Source organism: Pyxicephalus adspersus, chromosome 7, assembly GCF_032062135.1.
Source record: "Pyxicephalus adspersus chromosome 7, UCB_Pads_2.0, whole genome shotgun sequence".
Taxonomy (NCBI): Eukaryota; Metazoa; Chordata; class Amphibia; order Anura; family Pyxicephalidae; genus Pyxicephalus; species Pyxicephalus adspersus.
Window position 1 is genome coordinate 75,230,911 of NC_092864.1, and position 20,427 is coordinate 75,251,337.

Here is a 20,427-nt window from a genome sequence, read left to right on the forward strand (position 1 = left end):
TTTAATGCCACTGTAAAAGATGTTCCAGATTAGTCTAGTACTGCCCAAAATATATCAGGGGCGGCCTCAGTGGTAGTTAGGCACTTGATAACCCAGACAACCTTGGTAGATACCTGGAGACTCCTTAATCCTGGAGAAAAAAAGTTACACGTGCTATTCTAAAGCTCACATGTCTTTCTCCAGAATTGATTACATGCTGGTTGAAGAATCCTTTTTTTCTAAATTTTCAGAGACTGTATAGCAGAATTTACTATTTCATACCATGCTCCAGTAGTATTGGTCCTAGAATTGCCACCGCATTCAAATAGGACATTTTAATGGAAGTTCCCGACAGCTTTCATGGGTTCTTCTGAATTTTCTAATTATGTAAAAGGCCAATAGGCTCACAGTCTTGATGATAAAATTGAGAATTGGGACATGGCCATATTGTCCTGACACACGTACTCTGAAAGCTGTCATGAGGGGCCATCTCATGGATTATACTCAATGTAAACATAAGGAACACCTTACTATGTACACTGATCTACACAACAAGATGACTAGGGCCCACCCTGACTTTTTGGAGAATGGTTTCCAGAGAATTAAAAACTAAATGACATGAAGCTGTGATATGTTTTAACACCTATGTTACCTCTAGAGTAGATAGGCAGCTTAGATACCAAAAGCATACGTTTTATTGGTGGGGCAATAAAGTGGGTTCCCTGCTGGCAAATTTGACCAAACCTCATGGACCCAAACATTATATTTTTCAGATTACTGATCCCAAATCCTGGCGCAGAGTTCTTCGAAGGCGATACATGAGATTTTTGAGGATTACTATAGACAATTATATATGGCACAACCTGCGCAATCCGTTGTACTTGATGACTTGTTAACTAGAGCCAGGTTGCCCAGGCTTGGACCTGAACATAGGAAGTCTCTTAATAAATCAGTTTCATTAGAAGAAGTAGAGGATGATTAGGTTTATGGCTATTCATAAGACTCCTGGTCCGGATGGCTAAATTTGATAAATTGCTCCAGGATGATGTTGCACCCCTCCTTACAGAGGTTTATAATGCTATACTCCAACAACATGCCTCCTTTCCAGACTTCAATGAAGCACATATGATACTGATTCCTAAAGAGGGCAAGAATCTTACTTTAGTCTCATCCACCAGACCAATATTGCTTCTAAATTCTGACTATAGCATTTTGGACAAATTAATGGCTAGTAGACTACAACAATTTTTATCATTTTTGCTGACCAAACATCAATTGAGTTTTGTATGAGGTAAACATTCAACGATAAGGGTCCGCACGGCCATTGCAGTGACGGAAGCAGCAATTAATCCTAAATCCCTGAAAACTATGCTGTTAGGGCTGGACACTGAAAAGGCCTTTGATAAAAAAGAGTGGCCACTTTTACATGCAATATTGGCTCAAAGTGCATTTAGCCATAATTTTCATCATTTGTCCAGTATATTTATAAGTCTCACAAACAAGGTTGTTTATTAACGGATCTTTGTCTTCCCAAGTGGAATTGAGTGGAGGTACCCACCAGGGATGCTCGCTTTCCCGCTTTCTCTGGACCCACTGCTGAGGCTCCTTGAATACTCTCCAAAAGGTATAGTTATAGGCACTAAGAAAGTGAAAATTACAGCATTTGCTGATGATTTATCATTATATATCGCTAAACCTAAGACCAGCCTCCCGGCTATCTTGAGCCTTCTAAGGCTACGTACACACGTCCAATGGTTCTCGTCCGATAATTGGCTCAAGGCTGATATTAGAGGATCATCTTGCGTGTGTACAGCACCCGTCATCCATCACCTGAAAGACCGTCCTGGCGGATCCACAGACGATGGACGACGAACGCTCCTAATGAAAGCAAAGGGGGTGAGCGCGCAGTGGGGTGTATGAACAGTGCTGTATGTACAGTCGTTAGACCAAAATTGGGTTCTTCTTATCCAGTTGTTTGGTGCAAGGAAACTGCAATATCTGGGGGTCCAAATCACAAAGAAGCTGTTGATAATATATTGCACTAATATTATACCACTAAAGTTCAACTGCATAAATGGTCTTCCTTCACTCTTTCCTATTTAGGAAGAGTAAGTTTGATTAAGATGATACTATTCCCCAAACTCCTATATACTATTCAAATGCCACCAATTTTACTTCACCAACAAGATCTTAAGGATCTTTATAAAATGTTTTGTTCTTTTATTGGGGGAGAAAAATGAGCTAGGGTGAGCTTGTTTATTATGCATCTGCTGGTTACAAATTGAGGGCTGAATTTTCCAGATGTGGAACTCTACAATTAGGCGGCATTACCGAGGCATCTCAGGAATTGGCTCCACAATACCAGTGACAGTGACAAACACATTATGAAACAACAAATTTGTTGCTGCCTTTGCCCTTAAATATTTGCTGCAAATGCATAGGGAATTACTCCCAATCGGGGTGGTGCAAAATCCAGTTTTGTATTAAGGTTGGCAGGCCTGGCATTAATTAGGATTCAGTTTCAATTAAACAGGCATTCATCCTTACACTTTCCACTAAAAGATAACCTGGATCTTCCAAAAATACTCCAGGGCAGGTCAAAAAGGGAACATCAGGTTGTGCGGCAGATGGCAGTTAAATCTTTTGTTAATAGTTTGACTAAGAAGTCTGTCTCACATGCGGCAATAGTATCTTTGTATCCATTTATGGAAAAGAAAGTTTTTGAATATTAGAATGCCACTGTAAAAGATGTTCCAGATTAGTCTAGTACTGCCCAAAATATATCAGGGGCGGCCTCAGTGGTAGTTAGGCACTTGATAACCCAAACAACCTTGGTAGATACCTGGAGACTCCTTAATCCCGGAGAAAAAAAGTTACACGTGCTATTCCAAAGCGCACATGTCTTTCTCGAGAATTGATTACATGCTGGTTGATGAATCCTTATTTTCTAGATTTTCACAGGCTGTATAGCAGAATTTACTATTTCGGACCATGCTCCAGTAGTATTGGCCCTAGAGTTGCCACCGCTTTTAAATAGGACATTTCAATGGAAGTTCCCGACAGCTATGATGGGTTCTTCTGAATTTTCTAATTATGTGAAAGTTCAATGGGCTAACAGTCTCGATAATAATATTGAGAATTGGGACACGACCAAATTGCTCTGACACGTGTACTCTGAAAGCTGTCATGAGGGGCCATCTCATGGATTATACTCAATGTAAACATAAGGAACACCTTACTATGTACACTGATCTACAGAACTAGATGACTAGGGCCCACACTGCCTTTTTGGAGAATGGTTCGCAGGTAGCAAAATTTAAATGGCAGGAAGCTGTGATATGTTTTAACACCTATGTTACCTCTAGAGTAGATAGGCAGCTTAGCTACTAAAAGCACACATTTTATCGATGGGGCAATAAAGTGGGTTCCCTGCTGGCAAAACTGACCAAACCTCATGGACCCAAATATTATATTTTTCAGATTACTGACCCCAAATCCTGGCGCAGAGTTCTTCTAAAGCCATACATGAGATTTTCGAGGATTACTATAGACAATTATATAAGGCACAACCTGCGCAACCCATTGTACTTGATGACATAGACAGGTTGCCCAGACTTGGACCTGAACATGGGGAGTCTCTTAATGAATCAGTTTCATTAGAAGAAGTACAGAGGATGATTAGGTTCATGGCTTTTCATAAGACTCCTTCTCCTGATGGCTACTCGGCTGAATTTTATAAATTGCTCCAGGATGATGTTGCACCCCTCCTAACAGAGGTTTATAATGCTGTACTCCAACAACATGCCCCCTTTCCAGACTTCAATGAAGCACATACGATACTGATTCCTAAAGAGGGCAGGGATCTTACTTTAGTCTCATCCTATAGACCGATATTGCTTCTTAATTCTGACTATAACATTTTGGCCAAAATAATGGCTAGTAGACTCTAACAATTTTTACCATTTTTGCTGACCAAACATCAATTGAGTTTTGTACGAGGTAAACATTCAACGATAAGGGTCTGCACGCCCATTGCAGTTATGGTAGCAGCAATTAATCCTAAATCCCTGAAAACTATGCTGTTAGGGCTGGACACTGAAAAGGCCTTTGATAAAAAAGAGTGGCCACTTTTACACGCAATATTGGCTCAAAGTACATTTAGCCATAATTTTTCATCATTTGTCCAGTATATTTATAAGTCTTGCAAACAAGGTTGTTGATTAATGGATCTTTGTCTTCCCATGTGGAATTGAGTGGAGGTACCCACCAGAAATGCTCTGGCCTTGGACCCACTGCTGAGGCTCCTTGAATGTACAGTCGTTAGACCAAAATGGGGTTCTTCTTAACTTCTTATCCAGTTGTTTGGTACAAGGAAACTGCAATATCTGGGGGTCCAAATCACAAAGAAGCTGTCGATACTATTTTGCACTAATATTATACCTCTCTGGAGAACAAAGTTTACCTGCATAAATGGTCTTCCTTCACTCTTTCCTATTTGGGAAGAGTGAGTTTGATTAAGATGATACTATTCCCAAACTCCTATATACTATTCAAATGCTACCGATTTTACTTCGCCAACAAGATCTGAAGGATCTTTATAAAATGTTTTGTTCTTTTATTTGGGGAGAAAAATGAGCTAGGGTGAGCATGTTTATTATGCATCTGCTGGTTACAAATTGAGGGCTGAATTTTCCAGATGTGGAACTGGCAATAATTAGAATTCAGTTTCAATTAAACAGGCATTCATCCTTACACCTTCCACTAAGAGATAATCCGGATCTTTCAATAATACTCCAGGGCAGGTCGGAAAGGAAACATCAGGTTGTGCGGCAGATGGCAGTTATATCTTTTGTTAATAGTTTGACTAAGAAGTCTGTCTCACATGCGGCAATAGTATCTTTGTATCCATTTATGGAAAAGAAAGTTTTTGAATATTAGATCTTGTATTAAAAGAGGAATAGACTGCAGAGATGGAGACATAATCCTGCCCCTGTACAAAGCATTGGTCAGACCACATCTGGAATATGCAGTCCAGATTTGGGCACCAGTTTATAAAAAGGACGTTGTGGACTTGGAGAGAGTACAGGGAAGGGCAACTAAACTAATAAAAGATATGGATGAATTTTTAGAGAGATTTTTTTTTGAAGAGCCACCCTATTACCTGGAGTGGAAGGCAGGGATCTGTCTTTAATAATTTTAAACAGAGGAATTGGTTAAAAGGTAAGTATAAAGATTTCCAGATATATATACTTTATTCAGAGGTACATGTTTACTGTTTAATATGCATAAGAATAGAATATTCATGTGATATTTGACTTGCTTGCTATGAGATTGGAATGACCCTGACTGGCTGGGATTGGGGAAGTTCCTTACTAGGATAGGCTGGAATGAAGGTTGCTTCTTCTGGGCGCCGCAATGACACTCCCATCTTACACCCAGTCCTTTATAACAGTTAAACCTCAGACAAAATTACGCTTAAAATCTTGGAATGTGGCCGGTTTAAGTCATCCTCAGAAGCGTACGAAAGTTCTACTACATTTAAAACGTAATAAAATGGATATATTTTTCTCACTGGAAAACAGGTGATACTGCCACCTTGCGGGACTCGTGGATTTGGGAGACAATAGCCACTACCTATGCAACCAAAAAAAGAGGGATGGCGATTCTCTTGAATAAAAATCCCCTCTTTAAGATTATTTCCATGGTCATAGATGAAGAGAATAAATATGTGGTGGTGGTGGAGGATGTGGCAGGCCAAAGGTACTCACTTTGTTCAATATATGCCCATACGGTTAACTCTACCTCGTTTTGCTTACTTAACAGAAACATTTCTTGAAGAGAATTGCCTGAACTTGATAGTGGCAGGAGATTTTAATGCCACTGTAAAAGATGTTCCAGATTAGTCTAGTACTGCCCAAAATATATCAGGGGCGGCCTCAGTGGTAGTTAGGCACTTGATAACCCAAACAACCTTGGTAGATACCTGGAGACTCCTTAATCCCGGAGAAAAAAAGTTACACGTGCTATTCCAAAGCGCACATGTCTTTCTCGAGAATTGATTACATGCTGGTTGATGAATCCTTATTTTCTAGATTTTCACAGGCTGTATAGCAGAATTTACTATTTCGGACCATGCTCCAGTAGTATTGGCCCTAGAGTTGCCACCGCTTTTAAATAGGACATTTCAATGGAAGTTCCCGACAGCTATGATGGGTTCTTCTGAATTTTCTAATTATGTGAAAGTTCAATGGGCTAACAGTCTCGATAATAATATTGAGAATTGGGACACGACCAAATTGCTCTGACACGTGTACTCTGAAAGCTGTCATGAGGGGCCATCTCATGGATTATACTCAATGTAAACATAAGGAACACCTTACTATGTACACTGATCTACAGAACTAGATGACTAGGGCCCACACTGCCTTTTTGGAGAATGGTTCGCAGGTAGCAAAATTTAAATGGCAGGAAGCTGTGATATGTTTTAACACCTATGTTACCTCTAGAGTAGATAGGCAGCTTAGCTACTAAAAGCACACATTTTATCGATGGGGCAATAAAGTGGGTTCCCTGCTGGCAAAACTGACCAAACCTCATGGACCCAAATATTATATTTTTCAGATTACTGACCCCAAATCCTGGCGCAGAGTTCTTCTAAAGCCATACATGAGATTTTCGAGGATTACTATAGACAATTATATAAGGCACAACCTGCGCAACCCATTGTACTTGATGACATAGACAGGTTGCCCAGACTTGGACCTGAACATGGGGAGTCTCTTAATGAATCAGTTTCATTAGAAGAAGTACAGAGGATGATTAGGTTCATGGCTTTTCATAAGACTCCTTCTCCTGATGGCTACTCGGCTGAATTTTATAAATTGCTCCAGGATGATGTTGCACCCCTCCTAACAGAGGTTTATAATGCTGTACTCCAACAACATGCCCCCTTTCCAGACTTCAATGAAGCACATACGATACTGATTCCTAAAGAGGGCAGGGATCTTACTTTAGTCTCATCCTATAGACCGATATTGCTTCTTAATTCTGACTATAACATTTTGGCCAAAATAATGGCTAGTAGACTCTAACAATTTTTACCATTTTTGCTGACCAAACATCAATTGAGTTTTGTACGAGGTAAACATTCAACGATAAGGGTCTGCACGCCCATTGCAGTTATGGTAGCAGCAATTAATCCTAAATCCCTGAAAACTATGCTGTTAGGGCTGGACACTGAAAAGGCCTTTGATAAAAAAGAGTGGCCACTTTTACACGCAATATTGGCTCAAAGTACATTTAGCCATAATTTTTCATCATTTGTCCAGTATATTTATAAGTCTTGCAAACAAGGTTGTTGATTAATGGATCTTTGTCTTCCCATGTGGAATTGAGTGGAGGTACCCACCAGAAATGCTCTGGCCTTGGACCCACTGCTGAGGCTCCTTGAATGTACAGTCGTTAGACCAAAATGGGGTTCTTCTTAACTTCTTATCCAGTTGTTTGGTACAAGGAAACTGCAATATCTGGGGGTCCAAATCACAAAGAAGCTGTCGATACTATTTTGCACTAATATTATACCTCTCTGGAGAACAAAGTTTACCTGCATAAATGGTCTTCCTTCACTCTTTCCTATTTGGGAAGAGTGAGTTTGATTAAGATGATACTATTCCCAAACTCCTATATACTATTCAAATGCTACCGATTTTACTTCGCCAACAAGATCTGAAGGATCTTTATAAAATGTTTTGTTCTTTTATTTGGGGAGAAAAATGAGCTAGGGTGAGCATGTTTATTATGCATCTGCTGGTTACAAATTGAGGGCTGAATTTTCCAGATGTGGAACTGGCAATAATTAGAATTCAGTTTCAATTAAACAGGCATTCATCCTTACACCTTCCACTAAGAGATAATCCGGATCTTTCAATAATACTCCAGGGCAGGTCGGAAAGGAAACATCAGGTTGTGCGGCAGATGGCAGTTATATCTTTTGTTAATAGTTTGACTAAGAAGTCTGTCTCACATGCGGCAATAGTATCTTTGTATCCATTTATGGAAAAGAAAGTTTTTGAATATTAGATTCTCTCATTTGTTTCCACAATTATGCGAAAGTTATCAGATAGAGACTGGTCTAGCCCACTGGATAAAATGTTGTCAAGACCTAATCCAGATAAAACGGTGATAGCTAAAGTTTATGTTAGTTACAAAACGATTTTTAATTATGAGGAGAGGGAAATGGGATTAAGTAGACGGAGTACTTACCTTCCATCTAGAACCCCTACAGAAACCTTATCTGACTATCATAGAGCCTGAGGGGCTGATACCTCCTCCATGTACAGTGAGATGGTATTTAAATTCTTCCATCGAGCCTATCATTGCTTATTCCAGATGGGACTGAGTGAGTCCCCCAGATGTTTGAAATGTGGTGCAGCAAAGGCGGACATGTATCACATGTTCTGGAGTTGCCCCCTCTTTAAAATATTCTGAAGGTTAGTAGTGCAATTTGCATTGAGACACCTGGTGACTTTTCTTCCTTTGTTCCAAATGTGGGCTTTGTTTGGGGTTCTATCTGAGCAAGTCTGGATAGCTAAGGGTTGTGGCAGATTGCTTACTATATTATCTACTATATATATTATCTATGGTAGCTCATTTATTAGGCTTTCCTTTATCTAACATCTCTAAGCTGAATTGAAAATTAGCATGTCATATTTTAACTGCAGCCAGGTACCCTATTGTCAGACATTGGAAATCCATTTTTTCCCGGGGCATCATTAATTTATATGCTAGGATAAAGGAAGTTCAACTCATGGACCACAATTTACAGAAATTTGGGCCCCTTGGGACTCCTATTTGCTGTCTACCTCCAATATGTTTCAACACATAACTACTAATTCTCCTTCAGGTCCTGGTAATATGTCCCCTGTTATAACTACCTTGGGACTAGCACCAGAAATCTCCCCTAACTGAATGCCATATCTGCCTTTTGTCCTACATTCTCCCTTGTTCTCACCCTTATTTCCCTCTATTACTTTCTTTCTATCTTTGTTTCTTTTACAATCTGGCTGTTGAACCTCTATGCATCAATAAATATCTTGTTATTTATTTTTTTCTGCTGTTCATATCTTATGATTATTGAGAAACCATTTCTGTTTATTACTATCACATAACCAGAAGAATTGCACTGTTTTATTCTTTATTTTCTGCTAGGAGCTTGTAATTTTTGTGTAATACTTATATGGTGCACATGTCACTATTTCTGTACTATGCGGTTCACCTCTCTTTATATTTATTGTTCTCTTTTTTTTCTGTGTTTTGTTTGGAGAATTAATAAAATTACAATTTAAAAAAAAATGTGAAAAGGGGTCCCACAGGAAGTAGTCTTAGCTCTTATATGTTCTATACATTGCTTTGGATAAAAGCTGGATGAAAACTTTGTATTAATGTTTTAAAGTAAAGTAACAGAGACTATTGATCCAGGGAACATCCGATTGCCTATTATTGAAATATGTATAAAGAGATTTTATTGATTTAACTTTTATGGATATTGTATTGTTAATGAAGTAAAATAGTTTTATTATACTGTGTACTGAGTCCCATATATTGAATTATTGTTGTTGTATTATTTCAGGGACATGGTACCATAGCTAGGCCTGTTAACTTTGTTTTAATCACTACCTCTTATGCTATAGCCAAACCTTGCCCATGCCCCACCCAGGTAACTATGGGTGTAATTTGACATAGTATGCTTTGTCACTGTCTTTCCATTTGTTGTCACTTTCAATTGTTAGTAAGTATGATAAAAGATTAACTTTAAGGGTTGCAGAACCTCTCAGCTATACTTGTCCTATTTTTGTGTCAAAATGGCCTCTTGTTAGCTACATTTATTAAATAGAAAAAAAGTGTAAAAAGTAAACAAAGTGACAGTAAAGCGTACTACCATAAATATTTGATTAAACCCCCTTTCCTGCACACACAATCTAAATAACAACAAAGGTAAACTTGTAGGGAAATCATTTGTGTTAATTTCACTACCTAAAAATACAATGGTGTAAAAAATGCATAAACTATCATAGTGGAAGACAGCTTGAACAATTTTATAGTGTTCTAGTTCTTATTTCAATATTATGCTCTGATTGGGAGAGTAAGGATTAATATTAGGAAAGGGTGGAGAAGATTTATTATTTATTCATTTTTTTCTGTTACCCCACTTCCTGTTCATGTCCATGCAAGAAAAATTGGGACAAGAAAAATTCAATCTCTTCCCCCTTTGCTAAAATTGTCCTTTTCAGGGAGATGAGCAGCAAGTGATGGGACATTTTGGCACATAGATGGCAATAAAAAATAGGGCACTAACGCTTTCCTGCTAAAACTTAAGTAAAAATAATTATAATTGTTAACCATTGTAGGTACTTGTATTTTTTGAAATCTGTTCAAAAGAATAATAATGATGAAATATAAATAGAAAAGCAGGGACATTTAGACTTTAGTTCCATGTTAAGCTTTTTGATGTCAGGAATAAGGGAATGTTAATACTGATAGAATAAACCTTCTAAAATGACATCTGTGATCATGAACAAGGGGCTTCTTTTATAAAAAAAAAAAAAAATGACCAAAAAATATATAAATATATAGGTATAAAAGATAATCATTATGACTATAGAAAGAAGAATCCTACTGGATGTTCAAGAAAATAAAATTTAATAGTTATAGTAGGGCACTAATCTCCAACTCCTCATGTAACCCATTAAAAATGCAATATTTTCACTGTCACAATTTTGAGAAACCTTAATGTTCTGAGATAACAATGGAGATTGACACAATACTAGTCTGCAAGGTTTTTTATGGTGAGTGGTATAATGATCGGGAGCACTGTGATCACAGTTACTTGTTCGCACGTCCACATGTTCCAAAGACTCCAATGGAGTGGGTAGACCTGCCCTCTTGAATGTATTGGGCGTTATTGCAAAGGTGTAACTTTAGCAAACAAAGCAGTATAACTGCAGCTGCTGGAAATACCAGGAACTTGGTAAGCACAGCATTAAACAGGGTAAGTATTTGTTACTTTATAAGTGAAGGATGGAAACGCGATTACCATATTTTCAAAGTACAATTATTATTGAAGCCATTCCAGTGTAAGGTGTCAGATAAGTGTCAGATTTCTGTTGCTTGTGGTCATTTCTAGTGACAGGAGAATGAAAGAGCACCGTAATGCTGTTCAGTTGTTTAAGGAGGGGAGGGGGGAGGATGAGCAATTAGCACTCTGCTGTGCTCCAACATACAGGAAAGTACAGCAGTTGTCCCTGCTTAGTGGTTCACCATCTGTAAAAAAAGGGTGCAGCATCTCCCCTTATTATTTTGATCTCTTGGCTGCTTGCCCTTATCTCGGGCATGTGCAGAAGGAGCCCTTTCATTAATGTTAAAACAAATGAAATTACAATTGCAATTGCAACAATTAAAGCAATCTTTTGTCCCTATCTACATCACCCGACGTGCAGTGTGAGATCGGGTGACCAGGAAGGAGAACCCGGAAGAAGAGAGAAGAAGATGTCTGCACCGGGCCGAAGACAGATACCGGAACGACGTGAGACCCAAACGAAGAGACCTCCCAACAGATCAACAGGCACAATCTGACAATTCCTATTTTATACAGACATGAGGCATCTTTCTAATTATGTCCCAATTTATTGACAGTCCTACTCACACAACTGACGGTTCACGGTTTTCACAGAAAATGTTAACACTTACCAGGCACATCTACTATGGTCTGCAATTCTTGCTTCAGGCTCATAATTTCTTTACACAGTTGAATGTCATCAATCCTGCAAGAAACAAAAAGTTACTGACATAGATACTTATATGATATTGACCAGTTATAGGCTTAAAGATCAGTTTACCGGCTTTGATTTACCAAATATATATAGGAAGTTTATTGGTCTTTATGACTTGGGATTCTGGGGATGGCAGGGATGGAGGTGGGGGGGGGGTCCTTTCTGTTCTATTCTATTCCCTATTGTACCCCTATCTTTGAGAATTAGTTCAGGGCTTTAATAAGTAGCAGGATGCTTAGTTTGGTGGAGTCTGATTCTAGAAGAGATACTGAAATTAGATTAGAGCTAAGATGCTGCTAACCCAGAGGAACCTGGGTGTTTATTTTTCAATTATCAAGGCAACCAAAACAAAAGAGTGGTAGGGTTTGGCTAGAAGATCTTCCTCAAGTGCATATGGTATTGCAAAACATGCGGTGCATGATTCGCTTTTGCAGGGATTACTCATAGTAAGGACTGAGAAAATGTGAAATAGACTCTTTCAGGAATTGGTTTATGCAAACTTAATAAATAGTTTTAAGAAATAGCTGGATGCATTTCTGAATGCAGATAAAAGAACTGGTTTGGTTGCCCTAGAATATGTAGGGTTTCTAGTATGTTTTTTTGTTTTGTATTCTGGACTGATCCCCCTCACATCACAGTTGCTGGCCAAGTAGGCACCAAAAAAACTATTTGAATATGACTAACATAAATAATTTTTCTGGCTTTTTCTGAGTCTGTACCCCCTATTCCCATACCTATATGGTTTACTTGGATGTCTTCTCCAAGTACAAGGCTGAACTGTTACTTTCAGGAGGAGTTTATCCCTTCAGTCTCACTTGGACCAGGACCATGTTAGACCATGGCTTTATGCAGGCATAAAATGTACCTCATCGTATGCCAACCTGTACCTGCAGGGGGGGTCGGAGAAATATTTTTTAAAATGAAGATGCAGATATATACCTGTGCCATATTTTGGCATGGTATTAGTATTAAGGCAGCATCTTCCATTTGTGGGATGACCCACAATCATTGTTGAATCAATTTTTGCATCTCATTAAAATCAATTTTTACCATGACAACAAATATCCAGAAAATTGCATTTTTGAATATGACCATATTAAAAAAAATTCATGGTACTTTAGGTATGACTCTTTATCGAATTAAATCAGCGGGCAATACCAATCTATTAGCTCAAAGTGCACATCCTAAACATGCTACTTGAGGGATCCCGAAAGGTCAGAACTTGAGATTACAAAGACTTTGCTCTGATTGGAAAGATTTCCAAACAGTATTATTATCATTACGAGAATACCCACCATTACTAGATACTATTATGATTGGCCAAACACTATTCCTTTCTGCATCCATCTAAATGATATGTGTCTCCAATTTCAAATTCAATGTAACAAATATTGTCATTTTCTTTTAATCTAACACTAACACTATGTATTCATTATTAGAATCCTTCCAATATATTATCTTAATATAAGATATTATTCCTATGAGTCTAATAGAAATATTCTATATTCTCTCTCTGAAGTATTAATACTTTAAACAAATTATATATCTTTCTTTAGGGTACTTTGGACCATTTCAAACTAAGGAAACTCCTTATCCTCCACCTTTTAAATATCCAGTAAGTTTCTAAGCATCATTGCTTACCTAATCTCTAAATCTGCACCTATAAATTAAAAAACACTCTAATCTTTTACCTACCATATTAGCAATTGTTGGACATCTTTTATACACGCACATCCATATTAATACACCACCAGCACTTAATGGACATCTCTTATACATTTATATCAGCTAGCAAATAAAAAACATTTAAACCTAAAAATATATGTATAAAAATACTCATTCATTAAATTTTTCCAATATTATTTTTCAGTCTATATATATACTAATGTGGCCCTAACACTAATGTGTTAGACTAGCAGTCTAACAGGTGGGGCGCGAGAGCACGGATACCAGCTGTGGTCCACACTAGCCAGAGCCACGTACCATGTCTCCCAAACCGATCACAGGTTCAGGGCGGTGTGCTGGTTGTATCTCTGGACACAACCCGCCCATTCTCCCATTGCAGGCTCAGATTGTAGATTCAGTGGTTCGCGAGCTGCAAAAGGTTGGGGATCATTGGGTTACAAAACAAATATTTATATTGTTGAATTGATAGAATTTTATTCATTGAAATACCATGCATAATCTATGTGTCAGGGTGCCACAGGGCAGGATGGTGGACCCTCCGTATCACCAGCCCAGTTGGCAGAGATGTGCACGAGGCGCAGGGTCTAAGCAACTGCCTGGTATTCTCCTGATTCTCTAGAGGTGAGGATGTTACACTATGGGCAGTTGCCAGGTTGTGGCTTATGAACGCAGAGGCTGGTGACTGCTGACAGAAAGGAAAAAGTGTGGTGCAGGAACGTGAGACAGGAGCATGGTCAGACAAGCCAGAGTTTCGGGCAGGCTGCAATAGGAGTAGTTGAGAATAGCTAAAGGTCAGGGTAGGTGGCAATCAGGTGTAGTCAAGGGTCAAAGCTAGTTTGTGAAAGATATTTCCCATTGACAAAAGTCTAACATGTGTACGTAGCCTAAGCCTACACTAGAGTTTTTTTAAATTTTTTTTAAAAATGGCCCTATTACTTTTAAAAGCTGGTATGGGAGTTCATACAAACATTTAAAAGCATTTTAAAGTAAGTCTAAAAATGCTTGTAAAAGCCCATAATGTTTTTATGGGAGTTTGTAAAAGATTCTAGTTTAAAGCAGGCATTTGAAACAATTTTATACGCTCCTCTGTAAACTCTTCTATTTATTTTCAATAAAAACATTTTAAACGCCTTTAAATTCTTGTATATAAACTCTTGTTTAGGCTTTATAAGCATTTACTAACAGGTAAAAAATTAAAAATGCAGCAAGAAGTGTTCTCTTTAACACTCAAAAACATGCTTCCTGCAAACACCCTGGTATACACTGCCCATAGGGCGTTTAAATGCTGAGGAAACAGTCCGTGTAGACTAAGCCTAAATGAATGATCAAAAGTGACAAGTGAATTTCCCAAGTTGACATCAAACAAACTGAACTGGCATGTTCACCCATCATTCAGTAGGGCGATAAGTATACGCAGTACCATTCTGCAAATTGGAAAAGTAATAGTGTGTAATTTGCAAATATATCTACACTTTTCACATTGTGCCCATGAGGATGGAAAGCTTCACCCAGCTTTAATTTTTCCTACTATTATGGCATTAATTTAAACCAAACATGGCATTAATTTAAACCAAACCTATTATGTGGCCACTTCCACGCACACAGGGTTGGACAGTTTTCATATCCCAACACCAGACACATCAGCTCAGTTTATCCTCAAGATATCTTGGCTCTGTGCACAATTACATTAGTACCAAAGTCTTTCACCGTGGACATTTTCCTACAGGATACCCTACTAGAATTACTATATTTTGGTTTACCAAAGCCAGTCCTTTTGCCTTAAATTTGGAGTGTTGTATTCCTGGTTTCCGCATTATTTTGATGTTACTCTAGGATGCTTACACTCATCATGGCCCCATTTGTGACAAGATATTATTTTATTATATTAGTGCTGATGGGACCTCTTTACTTTGTCTGTCTCCAGCTTATGCTTGTACCTGCTCAATGATATCCTCTCAGGGGTGTTTTTCACCTAAACCCTGGACTAAATAGAGCAAATGTTGACATTTCTAGGGGGCAAATTACGCAAGGGAAAGCTAAATTCTTAAAGGACAGCATGTGAAACGACTTTGCAAAGACATTCTAACTCTAACAGTTGGTGATGGAAAACTCCAAGTACTTTTCACTCTGCAATTAACTTCCTGGTTTTCTCATCTGCACTTATGTTATTATGTGGTTTTCTGATGAGGTGGTGGGTGGGTCTATTGTGTGTTCAGTCCCCTATGTAGCCCATCACCCTTGTTTTCAGTTGGGATGCAAGGTGTTATTTTTTTCACTGACCATACCAACACACTCAGACTCCATTACTTTGTTCAACAATGTTAACCACCTTGCTTCCCTGCCTCTTCCCTCTTTTCCCCTACCCCGCTCTTTTTTTTTTTTTAACTGACTGTCTATAGGTAAATAAATAAGTTTTGCATGCTTGAACTAATATTTTTGCAATACCAGATTTTTGTAACGTTTGAAGATTTTCCACCTATTGGTATTTCTTGTATTTTGTCTATTCCGCCTAAAAGTTACAATCTCATTTAACCAGTATTGAAATAAAATCTCACTATTAATCACCAAGAGGCCTTACTGGTTCAAAAACTAAACAATGCTTTTAAAAATGTTAACCCACATTCTAAACTGATTGATGGAACTTGCAAAAAGACCACTTCCAGGCTATGTTCAACGCTTAAAACCATTTGCAAAAAACAGGTAACATTGGACCAAATTGGTAAAATTGCCCAAAACTACTTGGAAAAAACAATCTCCTGATTTGTTTTTTGGTATTAATGTATGCTATTTTGTGCAACACAACCCTGTTTCATGTTGACTGTATAGATTGATAGTTTGTGTCTGTAATTGTATTTTATTTTATTATTTATTTTTTAGTTTTCATATTTTTGCATTTTGTTGTTTTCTACTTCATTTCTTTTACTTTGTTATGTTTACTGAACTCATAATGATGCGAGGAGTGTGATCCCCTGAAACACATTCCTCAGATAAAAAAATGGCACCTTTAGCTGCTTTATCACCATGCCCAATATGTGTGAAACTTCTTGTACCTATATATCGTAAAAAAAAATTAATTGAAGGCCAAATATCCCATGGTGAACCCAGATGACCTTCTGAGAACATTATTCCTCCCCGGATCTTGGGGTTGGGTTTGTTAGTTTTTACTGGTAAGGGTATGGTTATTTTAATCATCGTAATGTAGATAATACTACTACTTCTCCTTGCAATATGCCTTTCCAGTTGTTCACACATAAAAAGAAAGTAGCACTAGCTAGTGTGTATTTGCTAAGTGAGGAACAAGGTGAACATGATGTGCAAGGACAGGTTGTGCTGTGCAGAGCGTGGTGTAAAGATTGGTTAATGGACCATGACAGTTTCCAATGAGTATCCACTACAAGAACTGTGCTTGACATCTCCAGAGGACTATAAAAATTATCTCTGAATGTCTGATGTGCGCTTTCAAAAATTACTTACAGCAGTAGGACCTTTTCTGAAGAAACAAGATACCTGCATGAGAAAGTCTATATATAACAGCAGAACAGAAGTTATTCACCATGTTGAGTTTCCTTATGACTGGAAGGTCACTGCAAAACATTAACTTCTCTACTGGGATCTCAATGCAAGCAATGCACTATCATCCCCGAGACAAGTGCGGCAATTACTGAATGCTTGAAAGACATAAAGGTAGGTACCCTATACAATTATTACACAAATAAATATACACATTTGGTTTTACAAAAAAGTATAAAATGTATTTAAAAATTATAAATAACAACGGTACAAAGGGAAAACTATTGTGCAGCAGCAGCAACAACACCTAAAGTGCAAAAAACAAATTTAAAACATTCTACAATACAAATTAATATATTAGTGGTTTTATTGCCAAAACCTTAGTCACTTGGTTAAACTGAGGAAGGGCAGTTGCGGGGCTCATACTGATGGGATGGAGGGTAATTATTTACAGGATCAGGGTGAGGCTGATGGTATGAACTGGTGAATAGTAATCACAATAAGTATTAGTAATATTAGGTAGGGTAGTGTGGGTTGAATTGCTGCATAAACACTTTGTTGACCACATCAGTGACATCAGCTCCACCGTGCATTTCTGTTCTGAGGCCTTACTTATTTTTGCAGCAACGCTGAATCCAAAAGCATCAAATGCATCCTCTAGATGGCTGTGTATGGCCATAGCTAGCTGCTATGTTTCTTCTTTTCCAGCTTTTGTTTTCGTCTCTGGCTTTTTTTTAGGCTGAGGCCGCAAATGACCTGAGTGGAAGTTGCAGCAGGTGGAGTCTCCGCAAGGTCACCAGAGGAAGTCCGCAACAAAGTAATGAAAATAGAACATATTATTATGCCTCTTGTTAGGAACTCTTGTTATTTTCTCCTTTCAGTTCCCTGATACACTAGCGGAATAGCTGAGCATAGCTGCAGATTTTGAACAATTTTGAAACTTTCAGAATTGTGGAGGAGCAATTGATGGGAAACATGTATATCACCCCACTGCAGAAACGAATCCTTTTACTACAATTACAAAGATTTTTTAAGCATTGTGCTAATGGCAATAGTTAATGAGTATTATGATTTTGTTTTGGTAGATATTGTCAAAAACTGGCGCATGTCTGATCCTGGAAGTTACGCCATTCCACCAAAAGCTGATCAATAAACAATGGCACCTTCTTAGTAACACCCAAACTGTGGAGGGTATGAACTTTGTGTTTGCCACAGATGAAGCTTTGCCTTCTCATGCGAGGAGTGTGGTTGAAAATAAATTTGGCATTCTAGCAAATCACTTCCGAATATTTCATAATGCTTTTAATCTGTGCATGGACAAAATTTATAAGGTGGTCTTTGTTTGCTGCATCATTTTTTGTGCCGGAACAATTGTAGTGCACTGTTTTGCCCACAAATGGAGCAAGAATCTGCTACAGCAGCACACATGGCACCAGGGGAAATCAGCAGCCAATTCACTGGTCTGGTGGATGTTTAGCGTGCAGTACAACAGAATGCTACTGTGTCAGCTAAAGAGAACCGTATTTGGTACTTGCAGCACTTCAGCACAACTGGAGCAGTGGAATGGCAGGACCGCCAGACAACTTGCCCATAAGGAGTGTTTTACTATAATAAAAATCTGTAAAAATGTTTAATTTTTGTAAACTAGTTCTGAGCTTAACAAAATTGTACAATACAATTCCTTTTTGGTTACTTACCTGGTCCTGTGTCATTAAAATGTCTAGAGTTTTATCCAATTTTGTGTGCTCATCCCCGCATCATTTTTGTCATCTGGCAGGCTGGACAATGACAGACGACCTTCCTTGTGATCAGAGGTGAAAGATAAGAGATTAAAGTACTACAGTACATACACATCCTCTGCTCCAACATCAGACTGCTGTGAAGCCTTCACTTTATTCAGCTCTTTCTTGAACATAGTGCGCAAGTTTTGTATTTTGTGGCCACAGGATTAATGATTTTGCACAGCTCCAACCTTCGCATCATAAGTCTTAATTTTAAGATGCCTATTTGAATACTCCCCAGACTTCACCTTCCACAGACATGGAAAGGATCGGTAAAGTTCAATGAAGTCTGGGCTGTTAAATGCATCATAGACCTTGAACGTTAACCACCATGGAGAGCAAACTGGACAAGGCTGACTATGATGACAGGAAAGCGATCTATCCACACCCCAACAATAGGAAGGACTCAAATTTATAAAAAGTACAGAGAAGGTTGGAGGACAAATTTGGGGTTCTGCTTTCAAAGGAACAACTCCGAAAAAGTTGGTAGGATCTGAAAAACCGAGAGAAAGTAATACCTGAGGATATGCCAAAAAGAGCAAGTATATATACACACACACACACACACACACACACACACACGGTGCTCAACTGCAGAAGAACAGACGAAGGATGGAAAACACCGCTGGAAAGTGAAAATTATGAATTAAAATGATATATTTTGTGTAATGTAAAGTGTAGTGGTGTGATGCAATGATCACTACCGTCCAAACAACATCCCTCGTTCACTGGCTTCATTTTCGGATTGCGCTTTTTTATATTATCGATTATCGAACAATAAATCTCTTGTTTATCGTTTGTTATCTTATGTACTTTTATCTGATGTGTGCATAGCCTAAGTTTATCTTGATGTGATAGATTTAATAATAATAATGTGTGGGCACAAGGAATATGATGCATTGGGTAACATCAGTTGTCTGTCAGTGATGCACGTGTCATGTGTCTAACTGAATCATCAACACATTTTTAGCTCAAAACAAAACTTCTTTTCTACCGTTAAATGGACATTATGAATTTGATCCTGAAAATGTGCATGATTTTCATATTAAGAGCTCAAACACACTTACTAGCTAGAACAGTCTAAATTATATATATAGCTAGCCACATTGGGGTAGATTATGGTTATCTCTCAGTCAAATATGTGTGAGCTTTTTGCAAAACCCTGGTGCCACCCCCCAGTAAACCTACTTCTTGGAAACAGTATTTATAAGGCCTTACAAAAGGAATTTTTCTTTTAGGCATGTGACAGTGATTGCTGTGCCACATGTTGCAAATGTTGCACACAGGCAGCGACACTAGTTATGGCCTCATGAAACCTTTTTTTTTGGGGGGGGGGGGCGATTTGGATGGGTTCCATGGCCATCTATTTCATTTCTGGGTTTTGTAGTAGGCAAAGTGGAACAGAGGTGAGGCATTTAACCTTTGAGACTGTGAAAAGCTGAGGGAATTAATTTGACCACATCAGTTCAGCTATGGATTGCATGTTTTTGCTGCTATGCTGTCATTGCAGTTTTGGACTTACTAAGCACTCAGAGCTCAAAGTATAGGTATAAGGGGAAGAGAGGGAAAGAAAGAGGTTTCAGGCTCAGGAGGTTTTTGTGCAAAAATAAATCAAGTGTGTATTTGTCAAGTTACAATTAGTA

At 38.3% G+C, this 20,427-nt stretch overlaps 1 protein-coding gene across 1 annotated transcript in view; it reads right to left on the reverse strand.

Annotated features, from left to right (window-relative positions):
• BMERB1 (bMERB domain containing 1) overlaps positions 1-20,427 on the reverse strand; it is a gene marked incomplete at its 3' end in the record, with an annotated part of 85,637 nt that overhangs the window by 10,185 nt on the left and 55,025 nt on the right. Inside the window, 1 exon segment of the mRNA XM_072416863.1 lies at positions 11,725-11,798. Coding sequence (XP_072272964.1) covers positions 11,725-11,798 — 74 coding nt within the window.